The sequence below is a fragment of the Cimex lectularius genome, unplaced genomic scaffold (assembly GCF_000648675.2).
Source record: "Cimex lectularius strain Harlan isolate CLEC.00 unplaced genomic scaffold, Clec_2.1 scaffold118, whole genome shotgun sequence".
NCBI lineage: Eukaryota > Metazoa > Arthropoda > Insecta > Hemiptera > Cimicidae > Cimex > Cimex lectularius.
In genome coordinates this window covers 1,137,094-1,154,136 of record NW_019392720.1, presented here as the reverse complement: position 1 = coordinate 1,154,136, position 17,043 = coordinate 1,137,094, and the positions used below count along the sequence as shown (strand labels likewise).

Below are 17,043 nucleotides of genomic sequence, written 5' to 3'. Positions count from 1 at the left end.
AATGGTTGTAAAGTGGTTACTAATGAGTAATCATCTAATGTGTAAAAAAGTTGCTGGTCGATTTTTCATAAAGGAACAAAAACACTGTCACACAATAAGATAGATATAGAACTAGAAAATTTTAATAACTTCTTCATAGAAAAGCCTGTTGAAATATCTAAAAAGTGTGATAAACCTGATCACTCCTATCTTTATTATCTTAACATGTATGCTCGGATTCCTCATTTATTTACTGTTTTCTACCACCTGTGATCTCTGTGTTAAGGTCTGCGGCATAATAAAAAGATTTAAAAAATGAGACTCCGCTGATGCTTATGGAATAAAAAAGCCAGTGTGACGATAGCTCAAGTGGTAGTTTAGCGGCGTATTTAGCCGAAGGTCGTGGGTTCGAATCCCGCTCGTGACACTGGCTTTTTTATCTCAAAGAAAATAAATTAATTGATTTAAATTAAGTGATTTTTTCCCAGTTTTTCCCTTTGAAGGAGGAGAAAGTATTGCGTTCGGAAGAAAAACAATATGCACATTTTTCATTTTTCTCTCAATTTGCACGTTTTTAGGTCCCCAGTGCAAAACAAATCGAAAATTTTTACCCCCCCCCCATGACCAACCTGGATCCGCCCTTGTATGGTTCACAAAGGTTGGTTCAGGATATCAGTGATTTGAGAGTCTAGAAAATTATTAAGATTTTAAAGATAAAGAAGTTGTTTGCTTTATCAACGCTCACTCCCATTTATGTTATTATTTGAAACTAATGTAGATCTGCTGGAGATTTTCACATTAAAACTGCATTTCAAGTAGAAGATGATCTCAATAAAGATCGAAACGTTGGCACGATAAAGAAAATATTTTTCTGAAACCTACATCACACCAGACCTCATCTCACGATTTCTGAATTATTATTATTATTAACTGACAGGAAAATAAGTTAGGACTGCATTAAAACTCGAGATATCACCTTCCTTTGATCGAGAACGATAGACAATCAATCTACAACCTGCAAGAAAACTACGGAGTGGAGATTCGCTTTTGCTGGGTTAAAACACACATTGGCCTAAAGTGAAATGAAGCTGCGGACCTGCTGGCAAAGCAAGCTTCTTACAACAGCAGTCTGTCGGAGGCATACTGTAAGGTTCCTAAGTCGCATTTCGAAGCCATGATAGAATTAAAGAGCACTGAAGACCGGTAATCCAGCTGGACGGAAACTGCAAATGGGAGCTAGACAAAGAAATTCTTCCCCAACAACAGCCGAGGTCAAGTCCTCTCCCCAAACCTGACGTTCAAATCGCCCAGGTACTGAGTGGACACGGAAAAAATATGGCATATCTGAACAGGTTTAACATCGTACCTATACCCTACTTCCTCTGTGACAGACGTTCACCACAAACATGGTAACACATAATTCCACTGACCTAACTTTGAGCGGCAGATATCCGTTCTACTTGGCCCCTGCGTTCTGCAGAGCCTACCCTGATGATTTTCTGACCAAAAAATATTTGTTCAAAATAAAATCCTGTATAAAGAACTTATTAACTTTTTCAAACTAAACATTTAAAATGATACGAAAACAAATTTAAAAAGTGACAAAAGGGTCTGCGATGTCGCCACAGCGAATACTAGAGGCCAACCAAAGTTGTAAGTATAACCTTTAGATAAAAAACAAAAACATTAAATTGTAACGATTTCTTCGGAATAAGAATTAGAATTACGAGACCTCCTAGGAGGCCTCTCGCCTCTCCCTGATAGATCAGGGGGAGTCACCCACCTTGGTACCTGAGCGACTCCGAGGTTGGGCTCTAGTCGGGCGCCATCGACTTCTTTGGTTATTTCGGCGCCCTTACGCCATAAGAATTTTCAATATGTTACCACTTACAGTAAGAGAAATGTCCACGCATAAGTTTATAAGTGTCATAAAGGAAAAAATTATTTAAAAAAAATCCCTTTGACAATGTGAAAGAATATCCAAGACTTACATTTTTGCAACCCTAATATAACCTTAACGAAGCATGATGTACNGCAGTTTAAGGAAATTATAACAAACTAAGTGTCAATTTCAGTGAAGAACTTCGTGAACATGTCAGATCAACTTCGCGTTTTTTATTCTATAAGGAACTTTACCAAGATGGTTTTAATGTGTTTAACCTATCTAAGGACAGGTCTAAAGGTTTGTCATTGGTCGAGTTAAGGTGGTTATTCAAAATCAGAGGAGATCTGATTTATCTCAATGGTGCACCTTTTCGGGCTAGAGAAAATGTAATTTGTTCATTATGCAATTACCAGGTTAAAGAAGATACAGTGTATTTTGCAATAAAATGCACTATCCTATCGGAGATTCGGCTTCTGTATCTAAATTTTTCTAAATTGAATAAGACACAGGTTGTTGACTTGCTGCTTAATGATTACAAAAATTTAATCAAATATGCGCGCCACGCTTGGCACAATCGCCAAGAGTTAATATTAGAATTTAATTTTTGAATATTTTAAAGCTTTGTCATTCTAAATTGCTGGCCCAAATAATTTATAAATCTATAATTATTGTAAATTAAACGAAGAACAAAAATTATGGTTTATAATGTTAATTAATAATTAATGTAATTATTAAAAATTAAATTATCAGTTGTAATATTTATTTAATGATCAATTTTTTCTTTTTTTTCCTTTTGTACTCTTTTCTCTGTGTCGACCAAAAATTTAAGTCAAACGTAAATCGACCTCCGGCAGCGGACCCTCCACGCCGTAAATTTATTTTAAATTATATATTATGTAATGTTTATAACTTTTCTTTTTTTTTTGCAATAAAAGTAGATTATTATTATTATATGTAGCGAATAAAATCTATCTATCTATAACTTTTGGATGTTGGGTCTATTTCTGTATAAAGCGAAAGATCATACAGGGCTTTTGTAACAGTTTTGTTCTAGTTGTAAATTTATTTGTTCAATTCATTTTTCCTTTCACTATATCTAAATTTCCTTTTCAACTCTATTTTCACTCTCTGTTTGACCCCACGCAGGTTGTCGGGGATTGAACTTTCGAACGTGAGATCCGTATGTCCTGGAGAAAGTCAGGCTGACGGTCGTTAAAAATCATCGCCGGCTAAGTCCGTACTCGATTCAGAATAAATGGCCACCATAAAATAGATAGAATTTAAAAAAAAAGTTAACTGGGCGTCAAGACTTTTGCAAAAATAAATTAATTGAGTAAACTCTCTTTCTAAGAAGATAGGGTGTTGAAATTTTAACGGAAGTTGTTAAAACCCACCAATCTACTCGCGCTCTCGGCCAAAAATCCGGAATCTTGCAGTGTTCCATTTGTCTAGGGAAGACGACAATTAATTGTGAAGCATGTTCAACAAAGAATAGTGAAGTTTTCAGAAAAACTTTTCTCGTTGGTCACTTTAGAAGGACGATCTTTGGTGAAAAGAGACCGTCGATGCCCTCCCTGATCATTTTAAAAGGACATGACTGACAAAACAACACACAGACAAAACACTGAAGATGGCGACATTTCTAACAGACAAAACCAGCGAGACTAGTCAGAGCAGGATGAACTGAGATGATCAATCTCCATCAAACGATCTTTTATGAAAAAAGAAAGTTGATGCCTTCGTAGTTTGAATGAGATATCGCTCCTTGAACTTTTAAAAGGTCATAGCTGACAAAAAACATACAAACAAACCACTGAAGATAGAGACATGCCTGACAGTCAAAACAGCGGGACTATTCAGAGCAGGATGAACTGAGATGATCAATCTACATCAAACGATCTTTTGTGAAAAAAGAAAGTTGATGCCTTCGTAGTTTGATTGAGATATCGCTCCTTGAACTTTTAAAAGGTCATAGCTGACAAAAAACATACAAACAAACCACTGAAGATAGCGACATCCCTGACAGTCAAAATAGCGAGATTAGTCAGAGCAGGATGGACTGAGATCAAACTCCATCAAACGATCCTCTGTGAAAAGCAGTAGTCTACTCGGTGATACTCTTGTAGTTTGATTGAGATATAGCTCCTTGATCATTTTAAAAGGACACTGCTGACAAAACACCACACAGACAAAACACTGAAGACGGCGACATTTCTGACAGACAAAACCAGCGAGTCTAGTTAGACAAAAATGCACTGAGATGATCAACCTCCATCAAACGTTCCTTTGTGAAATGAGTTCTGCAAGATTATGCTCTATGTAGTTTGGTTGAGATATCGCTTCTTCGTTAGTTTAAAAGGACGTGATTGACAAAAGCACATAGAGAAACCACCGAAGATGGCGACATGCCAAAGCCTGACAGACAAAACCCGCGAGACCACTCAGACCTTTGTCCTCGATTGAGGTTTTAGCGGAAATTAGAAGTCTTCTCCAGAATTTGAGTCAGGTTGCAAACCATAGTCGCTCCATAGGTCATGGGATGTACTGGCCAGAACAGGAAATCGTCAAAATAAATAAACAATGATTTCGTTTTATATTTAGACATAGTAACCGATATTTATGTCACAATAATTTCATTTTTTTACATATTTACATTGAAAATGTACAGACTTAAAATTGGCAATGAGATATAAGAGCTTGATTTCAATTCGGCCGAGTGTCTCCGAAGTAGCCGAGAGTGTACAAGGTGTCTGTAGTCCTTGAAATCAGGGTGCTTTTGAACCGCCACATGCTCGTGTCGAGGACGCTGCTTTCCCTGAACTGTGTGCAGGTTTTTTTGAGTGTTTTCACACAGTCCGCCCTGTAATGTTGTAGCTGAGCATCGCCCGTTTCGATCGGGTAGGACGTACATCCCGAGCTCAGGCACGCCAGTGGGAAGTGGTTGTGCAAAATCAAAGCCCGCTCAGGGTTGTGAAAACATTTGACGTATTGATTCGGTTGGGTGAAATTTTTACTCCTGTAGACATGCTGCAACATGTGCATGTATTTCGGTATGTCCTTGAACCAGCCGTGAGAATGGAGTAGATCGTCTAGAAAATAGACGTTTCTCACGTTGTACGATGCTCTCGTTTCGTTTTTAATAGCTAGGGCTTTTTTAAGGACTACATCCATCAGGTCTTTCCAGGACATCACTTTGACAGGCATTATCACTTCATCGACGTCAAGAAGAGCGATGTACTTGTACGTGTAAAGATTCCTATATAGACAGTCATTATATGGTATCAACTCGTTTTGCCTTTTATGGTTGATCTTTTTAGACAAGTACATATGTTGGAAGCCCGGTATGTTGGGCTGTCCACCCGGCAGAGTCAACGGCGTAACGTCCACTTTATCCTTTTTTTCATAATACGACAGGACTTTGGATATGTTGGGATGGACCTGGAGTTTATAAAAGAATATCTTATCCGCTCCCAAAAGGAGGATCATCTCGATCCATTCGACGAGTCTCACGGATATGTCTTTATAGAGGAAATCCAGACCCTTGACGCAGACTGCGAATTCTTTTTTTTTCTTCGGTTTGTTGTAAATGACTTTAAGGTTGTTCGTAGGAGAGTCGCATATTTTTTCCACTATGGAAACCGACGCTGGAACGACTTTGTGGAACGGATGAGGTATTTGGCAAGCGATCAAATAAGGCTGGAATATCCCTTGTTTGTAATTACCCCATTTCTTGTACCAGATGTACTTGTACTCCATGACTTTGCTGAAAACCGGCTCTTTGTGGTTGTCGAACCAAAACTGGCAATGGGTTTTTATCGTCGGTTCGATCCTGTTTATCATCCCGAGTATCCGGACCGCAGGGCTGATCCTGCTCAGTTTCCTCACGTCGTAGTAAGCGCTGTAGAGGTGAAAGGTCCCATTCGTCGTGAAGACGCTCTGCCAATATATGTTGTTGAATTCCAGATCGTAAACGTTCGGATATTTGGCACAGCTCTCATTTTTGTAGAACGTGTTTTTTATTTTGTTCGGTTTCACGTAGGAATCCGGCAAACTCGGCAGGTGGCGTTTCAATTCATCGTGCATGACATTTTCAACGTTGACGTTGGAATTGTCGACGGCCGGGTCGATTGTGAACACCTTCTCGTAGTAGGGCGCATCTGTCTGATTCGAAGTGGAAGCTAAGTTTTGCAGAAGGATTCTCGAGTTGGGTAAATACAGAAGGTTTGAATGAGAAAGGCTCTTCAACTGGAGCAAAATGATTACCGATGCCAACCACAGAATAAAAAGCAGCGTTCCTTTACACCTCGATAGCATTTCTCCCACACCTGAAACAAAAAGGACATGCTGTTACAACCAATGATTCATAACGAGATTAAATGGTGACAACATACTGATAGACCAGTACAGCACCCGGACACATGGTATGAGAATGCCAACGCATGTAAAGTGTGGCTTCGGCAGAAGAGTCAAGATGGATCGAGAGCTTAGTGTAGACCTTTTGGAAGAAGGATCAAATCACCTCAGAAAAATGAAATGTTGAGGACATTGTGGAAAGTGAGTTCAGTAAGGAATAGGAAGCTGAGCTAATTTGTCTAAGGAATGATTGGAATGATTGGAAAGATTGGATGCGTTGGATATCGGACGGTTTCGCGGACCAACACCATAACTGTCCTAACCTCAGTTACGTGAGTAAATGAGGAAAAGTGTAGATAAGGCTTGGGCAGTATGTTTTGGATATATCCAGGATGGTGTGGAACTTTTGGAAGAGGGATCAGATCACTTCAGACAAAAGAAATGTTGAGGTTTTCGTGGGTAGTGTGGCTACTAGGCTACTTAACAGAAATTCATTTTTGAGAAAAGATAGTTCTACTTACAGAAGTTTTTCTCTTCCTTGTACTTCTTATTGTACTAACAGAAACCAGCCAACGATGGCACTCAATATGGACGATTAAAGGGGGAGGAGTTTTTTTTGGACATTAATCAATTAATGTGACGTGGTAGGTTCTCAGTGTGAATAAATGTAGAAAACGCTTGAACAGTATGATCAGGATGGATTGAAAGCTTGGTGTGGAAGTTTTGCCAGCGAGATTATGTCATCTCAGAAAAAAGGAGACTTGAGGTCATTTGGGGTAATGAGATTAGTGGCGTAGGAGGTTTGACAAACTGTTTGAAACTTTTGATTGGAAGTATTGGATGCGCTAGATACTGGACGATTTGGTTGACCCACACATTTCCACACATGTCCAGAGTTATTTGAGTTTGACGAAATGTTGAGATCGTTATGGAGGTTCTTGACAGAGTAAGGAGCTTTGACTATTTGCCTGTTGACTGAGGCTTACATGCTGTATTTATAAAAATCAGGAAACGCTGACACTCAATATGGATTAAGGAGCTAAGTGGAATGATTCCATCAAAACCTAAATAACTCTATACAAGATATTACATTGGACATGGTAGTCCGCCAAACCGTCCAATCACTCCAATATTCAGCGCATCCAAATTTCCAATCAAAAGCCCTTAGACAAAATGTCACTAGACAATAACCTGTCTGTCCACAATAATCTCAGCATTTCTTTTGTCTGACGTGTTCTGATCCCGCTTCCAAAAAGTTCCATACCAAGCTTTCGATCGATCATAACCATACTGCCCTAACTACACTTTCCCAATCTGAGAAGCCGCCATATCAACTTCAACTACGATGATCTCGAAACCTCGCCATCATCAATCCAAAATCCATCATATTGATTGCCAGCGTTGGCTGTTTTCTGCTAATTAAATATAGACCCTACTCTCCACTATCTCGGTGTTTTAATATCCTTCTGACAAACTGACCTGGCCAAAAGGATCAACATCAAAAGGGGACACAGGGAAAGCAGAAAATCACGACTGACGACTAGTATGAAGGTGTTACAATAAAAACAGTGAAAAATGCCGAAGCCACTACGAAAGTGCTACTAACACAAAACAGGAACCCTTGATCTATCTAGTACTTTTTACATTATCCATCAAATATAGCAATTTGGTCAGTTGTGTTCCGACCTTCGTATTGGAAAGACCGTCCTAGGACCGAGAAACAGCGTTATATCTAATTAATCTAATTAAATAATCTAATTAAACCTAACATTGAGGCATCCTGCTTCAGTGAACCTCACGTAAATAAAGAGATGTGCAAAATTATAGCCAGGTCAACATCATTATCAAGCCATGCCTTATCTGGTCAATATACGCTTAAAATAATCATTTGTCGCCGAGAATCGAATAGATTACACGACATTTGAAAAATGGCAAATAGGAGGGAAAATTCGAAAGGTGGGTTGAGATGGGAAGTTGGTGTCCGAGAGGATCGATGTCACGATAGCTCAAGTGGTAGAGCAGAGGCGTATTTAGCAGAAGGTCATGGGTTCGAATCCCGCTCGTGACGCTGACTTTTTTTATCTCAACCAATACCTTACATAAAAAATTAAATAATTGAAAAAGGTTAAGTTAATTTTTAATTTTTATGCTTTAACACTAATCAGTCATAATTTAAAAAAAAATATTTGTGTGGCAATGAATACCATATTTGAGACTGGCTATGGATAAAAGTCCAATGCCAGAAAAAAAATAGCAATTTGGTTTAGTCTGCTTGTTTTTAACTGGGAAAAATTAAATTCCCATAATGGATAATATATGTATGGTGATGTATGGTATATACTGATGGTCGTGCCATTGTTGAGCGTTAATTAAATGCAGCAGGCGACGGCCTATTCGGGTGAGTAGGTTGTTGGGTCAAACAAGGCCAAGAGTAAGCACGATGGATATATTTCAGAGGATTTAGTCCGTGAATCAGTGCAGAACGTAACAGATAATCAACAGGACGACTTCCTCTAGACTGGTCAACATCCAAAAAAGAAACCTCTTCGAACATCCTCCGAAACATCCCCACTCATGTGATATGAGGACTCTGAATATCCAGAGAATGGACAACCTGTTGAAATTGGGAAATTCACCATAATTTATTACATCAAAATAAAAATATTAATAATTGTCCTCCAATTAAAGATATATCATACTGGCATCAGAGAGGACACGATTCATTACGTTGATGGCTTTCGTCCTGTTTCCGCCGACAGGAAATATGGAATCGGACATAAAAATCATTTTGAAGGTATATTAAATTTACATTAGCCGGGCTACTACGGACTTTCGACGAAGTCGTCTGCCGAACCAGGTTGGTCTTCAGGGCCTACCGATAACTAGGTCATTTAAGCCCCCACTCAACCCTCTTCCTACTTTGTAATCAAACCATGCACGTTTAAACTACCATACACATTGTTCATGTGTTTTCTTTTTGTTTTTTAAAAAAGCACCCATTAATAATGCTTTCAAAATGTCGTTTTCTGAACTGTCACAACTGCGTTAACGAATGCTAATCAAACGCCAACTAGACAACAGCTAGCAAAATGATTCACTTATTTTTGTATCTCTTTTTTTCCGCAAGAATCTTTTGCAAATCATAAAATCCTCCAGTGAAGTTTTAACCCGACCAGACGATTAGAAACGAAACGTTCCTTTGTTAAAAATGTCGGGGTGGTGTACATGTAGTTTGATCAACTTAGATATCGCATTTTCTTATTATTTTAAAAGGATTCGACTGACAAAACAACAGATCAAACACTGAAGCTGGGAAGCCAAAACCTTCCTGGTAGATAAAACTAATGATCAAAATTCAGGTGCATCACAATTTTTTAATAAATGACAATGGCAAACGAAATAGGTTTGCGTAATGATGCCAATGACCTCAACAGTCCTTTTTTCTAAGGTGATTTGATCCCGCTTCATAGAGGTTCATACCATGCTCCATCCTGACCATACTGCTATACTTTCCCATCCCGAGAACCCGCGTAATCTCTACAGATCGACCAATTAGATGCCCAAGCCTGCCTGACCAGTATGACCAAGGCACACTCCAGCTGCATCAATAGTAAAATTTCAACATTTGAAACAACCAGCTGCAGAAGAAAATGTCAATAGCAAGCAAGACGTTCCATTTCTGGAAAAAGATCTGCTTAGTGGTGCCCTTGGAATTCGGTCATGTCTGTTCATCCTGATCCGTTTAATTACAAACACTGCAAAAACCTAACAAAAGTGCTATCAAGTGCCATAGTAAATCTTAAAAGAGGTTAGACTGACAAAAGATCCTCATGCGATCAGACAGCAATTAACACGCGAAAAGGTCACATTCAAAATCCCCCATAATATTCTTTGCACCCTGCATTTATATTCTCAGTCTGTTGTTTTCCCAGGCTTTGGAGATTTTGAATGTCAATGAACAAGCCGACAAACGGGCCAGAGGAGGTAAAATCAAGTCCCAAAACCTAACCAAAAAAACTTAGGACTATACTTATAGAGCATCTGGAATCTTCATTCGAGATGAAGACTTTTAAGACCGAAATTCTTTTTGACCGTTAAAACTGAACTAACTCTACACTGTGACAACTTTGGGCATATTTGGAACTGTGGGATTCCGCCAAGCTATCAGCGCGTCCAATCTTTCAAATCAAAAGTCATGAGACAAAATGTCAAATTCCTTACTATGTAACTAATACCCAAACCTACCTCAATATTCTGCCCAAACTCAAATAACTCTATCCAAGACATTAATGTGGACATGGGCGTAACTGTGCTGGTTGATCCGCCAAACCAACCAATATCCTCCAATGCATCCAATATTTCCAATCAAAATTCCTTAGACAAGTTATTACAGCTCTCTACTACCTTACAAACCTCACTATCCACAATTACTTCAACATTTCTTTTGCCTATGTTGATTTGATCCCGCTTGCAAAAGTCCAGCACCAAGCTTTCGATCCATCATGACCATACTGCCCAAGCTTTTTCTACGCTTTCCCACGGTGACCTTGTAATCTCTCCTCCTATTTCAACATATTGAGAACTAGCTTTGGCTGGTTTCAATAAGAAAAAACAAGTAGACTCAGTCCACAGATAAATAGTCAAAGCTCCTTACTCTGTCACTAACCTTCACAAAGATCTCAACTACGGCATTACTGGACATGTGTAGGACTGTGTTTGTCCGGCCAACCATCTAATCAATCCAATATTCAATGCATCCAGCCCTTCCAACCAAAACCTTAGATCTCTAGACGTTAACCTACTATTCACAACGGCCTACTCATTTTATTTTTGTCTTAGGTGATCTGGTACCGCTGCTAAAAGTTACATACCAAGCTTTCAATCCATTCTGACCATACTGCCCAAGCTTTCTTTACACTTTCCCATCCTGAGAACCCACCATGTCGTCTTAACTTAAGATGATCTCGCCTCTTAATCGATATTGAATACTAGCGTTAGCTGGTATCAATAAGTAAAAAAAGTAGAACCCATTCTCTACATACGACAATTGAGAGGCTCATTGGGAAGGAAAACAAGGAAGAAAGGAAGTCATAAAGCGTATTAAAAGAAAATTAGTTGAATACCACCATATGATTAGTAGTATGAAGGCTTTTATCTTTCCATATCAGTGGGTTATATTTCATAATCTTTAGACTCACGGCCGGATGAACTTGAATGCGGATCAAAGAACCGATTATAAAAGAACAGTTGGCCGGTCCAGGTGTGAAGTGTAACAGCGAGTAAAGGCGGACCAGGAGACTTATAATCAATAAAAGTTCAAAATAAAAAAGAATGTATTAAAAATGGTACATACCATAGCATGCTCAGAAGGTGAATTATAAGAAGGTTCATCCACAGGAGAGACCATAGTGCACTTCGTGGTCAGTGCAATGCAAGCTGTTGTTTTAATGTTATCATTGCTGAAAACGAATAGCTGCTTCCAAAATGTTCCTAAAACAAAGAAAAACAAGAAAAATGTATACTTATGATAAAATAGAAACGCTGATTTTCCAGTAGATCCATCGAACTCTATTGTTGTTTTTTTTAAATTTAATAAACAACACTCTTAATTGCTGTTAATTTTATCCTAATAAACCCGGCAAACGTTAAATTTAGCTTTCACCTGCTCATGAATATGTGTGTTAGTGTATAGAAAGTGTTGAACCTCTTGAAAAATAAAATTCCTGTACTTTCCAATATAGGAATCTCATTTATAATAATGCTGTTTGGTCTAACGATTCGAACTTTATTAGCAAGAAAAAAATACAGACAATGGACAACACAATGTTTGTCATTTTAAACGCGCCCTTCCTATAAAAAGGTAATAAAACCTTTGATGATTTTATTCGAAAGATTGGTCGTTGATTATGAACGGAAAATTACAATTGTTTCCCTTTAACACCGTAAAATAAATCTTTATTGAAGTCTAATGCGAACTGTACAATTAAATTATTCACGCCATTCCGTTCCACTCGATCCCACATCCTGATGTTGAAATTTTCAATTTATCCTATAGATGAACCAGGAAGGTTTGTTTCCATAATCAATGAGTCGGAAAAAAGTCGGTTAAGAAGGACTAAAAGTTTTGAATATGTTGGAAGATACTAAGGAAGCGATATGCGTCATTTTCTAATTTTCTGAGATGTCAAAACCACATAGGGGGAGTGGAAAATATTTGTAGTTACAGAAAACAGGGAACGCTGGCACTCAATATGGACGGTTAAGGGGTAAGGTGTCGAGATGTCGGAGTATGCTGAGTTCTCAGGGGGGAAAGTGTACGAACGGTTTGGGCAGTATGATTACGATGGATCGAAAGCTTGGCATGGAACTTTTGCGAGCGGGATCAGTACACCACAGACAAAAGAAATGTTGAGGTCATTGTGGATAGTGAGGTTAGTGACGAATTAGACGATTTGTTTGAGGACTTTTGATTAGAAGGATTGAACGCGCTGGATATTGGGTTGAACTTACTGAAACCAACCCATGCTGGGACCCAATATGAAGGATTAAAGAGGAAGTATCAAGGTCATAGTCGTTTAATGGATCGAGAGGTTGTTGTGGACCTTTTTAAAGCGGGAATATATCGCCTCAGACAAAAGGAATCTTGTGGTGTGTAGTGAGTGTAGCATAAGGAGCTTTGATAATTTGTACGAGCAGTTTTGATTAGAAGGATTAGACGTGTATTGGACGGTTTGGCGGACTAACACAGATCCACCCATGTACAAAGTAATGTCTTGTATAGAGTTATTTGAGTTTTGACGGAATTGAAGTTGTGGAGATTAGTGACAGAGTAAGGACTATTTGTCTGAGGACTGAGGCCTATTTGTAGTAATTATAGAAACCCACCAACTCTGGCTCTCAATAAGAGGTCGAGGTCACAAGGTCATCGTCATTTAAGGCGACGTGGTGGGCTCTCAGGGTGTAGGAAAAGCTTGCGTAATACGGTCAAGATGGATCGAAAGCTTAGTGTTTGATCTTTGGAGCGGACATCACCTTAGACAAAAGAAATGTTGAGGTCATTGTGGATAGTGAGGTTGACATTTCCTCCGAGAAAATTTGATTGGAAGGATAAGTTAGGTTGTTATTGGATGGCTTGTCGGAACCCACAGTTCTCAGTATGTCCAAAGTAGTCGCTGTAGCGTCTTATAGAGAGTAAGTTGAGTTTTTACGATCAAAACAAATTCCAGTCCTAAGAGCTTTAAGTTAACCTGTCTCCAGTTACGTTGGGACGTCATGTCAGTCTGCTGTCTATGTATAGCCCTAAGTATCTGACATGAGTCTGTAGCTTCCTAAAGCTTCAAATAATAATTACCTAACTGATATTGATGTTGATTGTTTACTACGTTAGTATTTAGTACGAAGCTGAACTGGTCATAAAACCTAATAATACACGTCCTCTAGTTGTAAGGAAATGTTGAGCCAAAACGGCACGTATGTTTATTTTTCCAGGGTTTCAAAATGCTTCGTTCGATGTTTTCATTTTGCCTAAAGGTTTTGTTTGTTTATGTCTTGTTGTTTTGATTTGCCAGCCTGAACATATTGTTAGACGAAATCGAGGTTTTTGCTGCAACTGTTGATTTCACCGTTTTTGACTATTCTTGTAAGATGGAAATAGATCCAAAAACTCGATCGTTTCAGTTTTTTAGTATCAATAAAGATGTTTCTGGTTATATTGGACCAATGGCAAAATATTGTTTTTACAAAACAGTTGTCACACCCTAACCACTAGTTTGATGGCGAGAGTCAAAGAGAATCTAAAAAAAAACGTGGGATATGCTCAAGGTAGTCTAGTTTTAAATCGAGATGCGTAGGCAAATATCTGTTTTTCGGCCAGCTAAATAAACTTCGACGAGGAATGACCGACAGTTAAAATCAGAAACCAGGGCTTGCTACAAGCAAAAAACTGATGTCTCGGAGATAACAAGCTTCTCAGGCCTGGGAAGCTTCAGGAACGACTTAAGGGGAAAAACATATACCGTTTAAACAGAACATATGACAACACGAACGAAATAGACACAGGGTGAAGATCTGGGTTTTTTTCTACAAAGACAACATAACAGTTCCTCACTGAAGAGGTGTTTGTGAGTGGCATCTAGTGAAATACCGAAATGACAGACTAAAACAAGGAAGAATATACTAAACCGGACGACACCTCTACTACGTCTGTATGATTTCTCGCGAGATTAGATGTCACTCAATAACCATCATCAGTGAGGAATTTTGTGTTTTGTTTTCTTTATAGATCCCCATAAACATTGGAGAAAGAACAGTAGAAAGACCAAGTAGTGCAAGCAAGTTTTACCCTTGTTTCGTCATTTCCCAGGATGCTGTTACTGAAACGCAATCATCAATGAGGAATTATATGTTTTATTGTATTGGTAAGTAAATACTTATATGCTGTCGGGTTTGGCCAACAAAACGGAAATTTCCTCACTGAACATGGCGTTTAAGCGAAATCCCGCGACATACCGAAGCGGCAGGCTAAAACTTGATCGTTGATCACTTTTCGTGGTCCTTCTACTCTTCTCTGGCCGAACCCGATGTCATAAAATGACCTACAAAGACAAGAATACAGACAGTTCCTCACTGATGATGGCGTTTGATTGAAATTCAACGAAATGGCAACGACTCCAACTTTATCACTCTGCTGGGCCCAAAAGCGACCAGATTAAGAAACTGCAATGCCCTAAGAGTACTTTGTACCTTAGTCTGTCAGCCACGCACCACAAGGAACCAGGATTTGAACAGCGGTCCTATCACGAAAGCTCGAACTGGTTCATTTAAGAACGCTCTTAGGTAGAAAAATTTAAAGTGGAAGAAAATGAAAAAGCCCGAGGTCAACATAAAAACAAATTCTCTTAATCCACCACCAACCTAATTAATTACACTTTCAATCTATGGTCTTGGTCGAGATGAAAAAGCTAGTCTCACGAGCGGGATTCGAACCCACGTCCTTCGGTTCAATAAAATTAATTAGATTAAAATGATCTGAAATGATCAATCATGCAGAGTAGCGACGGCTATGGAAAAATAATAATTGGATCGACTTGGCCCATGTAGTTTTCAAGTTATTCGATCATTTTGGTATAATGCGGTCTAAAAAATTGTATTCGCACTGCCAAAATTAAATATAATTTTAGAAAGCGGCCAACTGAGAAATTTTAAGGACACTTTGGGGGCAAATCCTTTCAGAAATTCTATAATCGACGAGAAGATTGTCTTCAAAAGCTGCCAAAAGCATCACGTAACAAGTCTAATAATAAACCGTTAGTTTTCATCCTTCGGCTTTTCCCAACCACTGGGACTTAAAATTTGCATCGTCCTTTTAACTTGAAACCCCTTCCTGAGCTTGGCCTACTTGTTTTTTTTTTTTTTTAAGTTTGTTAAAGTACCACCGGCACTAGCGTTCACTCTACGCACTTTCATGAGTATCAGGACACCAAACGAGTTTTCCCTTAACAGATTAAACATGGGCAAAGGCTAGAAAACGGGCTGTTTGCGATCCGTAAAGTTTAATCTTTGTAACAGGCGGATTTCACCAAAATTAATCTAGTATTAAAAAATAAAAGAAGAAAGCTTGAAGCTTAATCGAATTGTGTGAATAAATTTCAACTGTATATAGCTTGAAATAAATTTCGATGGCCGGATAAATATAATAAAGGCTACAATTTTAATCCTCACGCTGTCTTAACTCAGAGGGATCGACCAACTTTGTAAATATTAGTGAAGAATATTACATTTTTATTATTATTATTATTTCATTTTTCTATATAAAAGTGAGTTTCTTTTAAAAAAATGTAATAGTAGAAATGATTCGTCGTAGGTCTTCTGGGTGGAAATGGCACGTCCCCCCTGGTCGACTTAGTACTCGATGATGATTTTTACACGGCGTAAACAAATAAATGTTTGTATACCTTTTTGTAGACGATCCTGAAGTGTCCATGAGTCAAACGGCACTAGGATAGAACCTTGACTGAGCCAGGACAAACCTGAGGTTCCACATCACCATGGACAGACACCCCCACCAGGATTCCTTCCCCCAAAAGGACAATCATGAGCCAGACGGACAGAATTCTACGTTCTAATAGATTCCTTTTTTATTTTTATTATTTTTTTTAATATTATTTTATTAGGCTGACCGAAATGATATCCAGGAAATCTGTAGGTTAAGGATGAGAGCCCTTGCCGCCCAGCAAAAGGGCTGAATCAAAAAATAAATGAATAAAAATAAATAAAATAAAAAAACCTACAGATCCTATTTATAATCCTTACTGCTGAGTATTCATTATTTTCCTTACAAAATCAACAAATACCACGTCTATGACTAATACGCTTTATTAAAACGTAAACTTTAAAAAAAATGAATATTCAACTCTTAATTACAAAATTGAAGGTCACAGATTTAAAAAAAAAAATATATATATATAAAGAAAAATAGACTTTCCTATAAAGAAATATCAAATATAAAATGCTTTTAGGTAAAAATAAACCGATCACGTGTCGCCTACTCTCGGAGATTTCAATTCTCCAGAAACGGAACCGTCGAAACAAATAATTATAATTTAATTAAACTCATTAACGTTTATTACCCTTATTGCTAATACTAACAAATCTCGTTCTTCCAAAATATCGGACTGTGAAGAGAGGGGGGTGTTGCAATAAAGATGTAAAATCGGCCTTAATTTTCGAGTTCCTCAAGGATCTAAAGTCTAAGTCCTCTTTTATTTTCCGTGTACATCTTTTCTGCTTTTGCTTACTTTCCATTCCGGCTTATATGTCCCTCTTTG

The 17,043-nt window shown here is 38.3% G+C and overlaps 1 protein-coding gene across 2 annotated transcripts; it reads right to left on the bottom strand.

Annotated features, from left to right (window-relative positions):
• Nucleotides 1-4,434: 4,434 nt before the first annotated feature.
• Nucleotides 4,435-16,279, bottom strand: LOC106667242. 2 transcript variants are annotated; one of them, XM_014395081.2, is made up of 3 exons: nt 16,171-16,279; nt 11,571-11,707; nt 4,435-6,189 (listed from the first exon to the last, which is right to left on the bottom strand). In XM_014395081.2, exon 3 carries the CDS (start codon nt 6,176-6,178, stop codon nt 4,568-4,570), a length of 1,611 nt encoding a protein of 536 aa, XP_014250567.1. In that variant the 5' UTR covers nt 6,179-6,189; nt 11,571-11,707; nt 16,171-16,279; the 3' UTR covers nt 4,435-4,567. The 2 variants fall into 2 exon arrangements, with proteins under 2 accessions (XP_014250567.1, XP_014250568.1); XM_014395082.2 differs by lacking the exon at nt 16,171-16,279 and adding an exon at nt 11,880-11,989.
• Nucleotides 16,280-17,043: the final 764 nt, after the last annotated feature.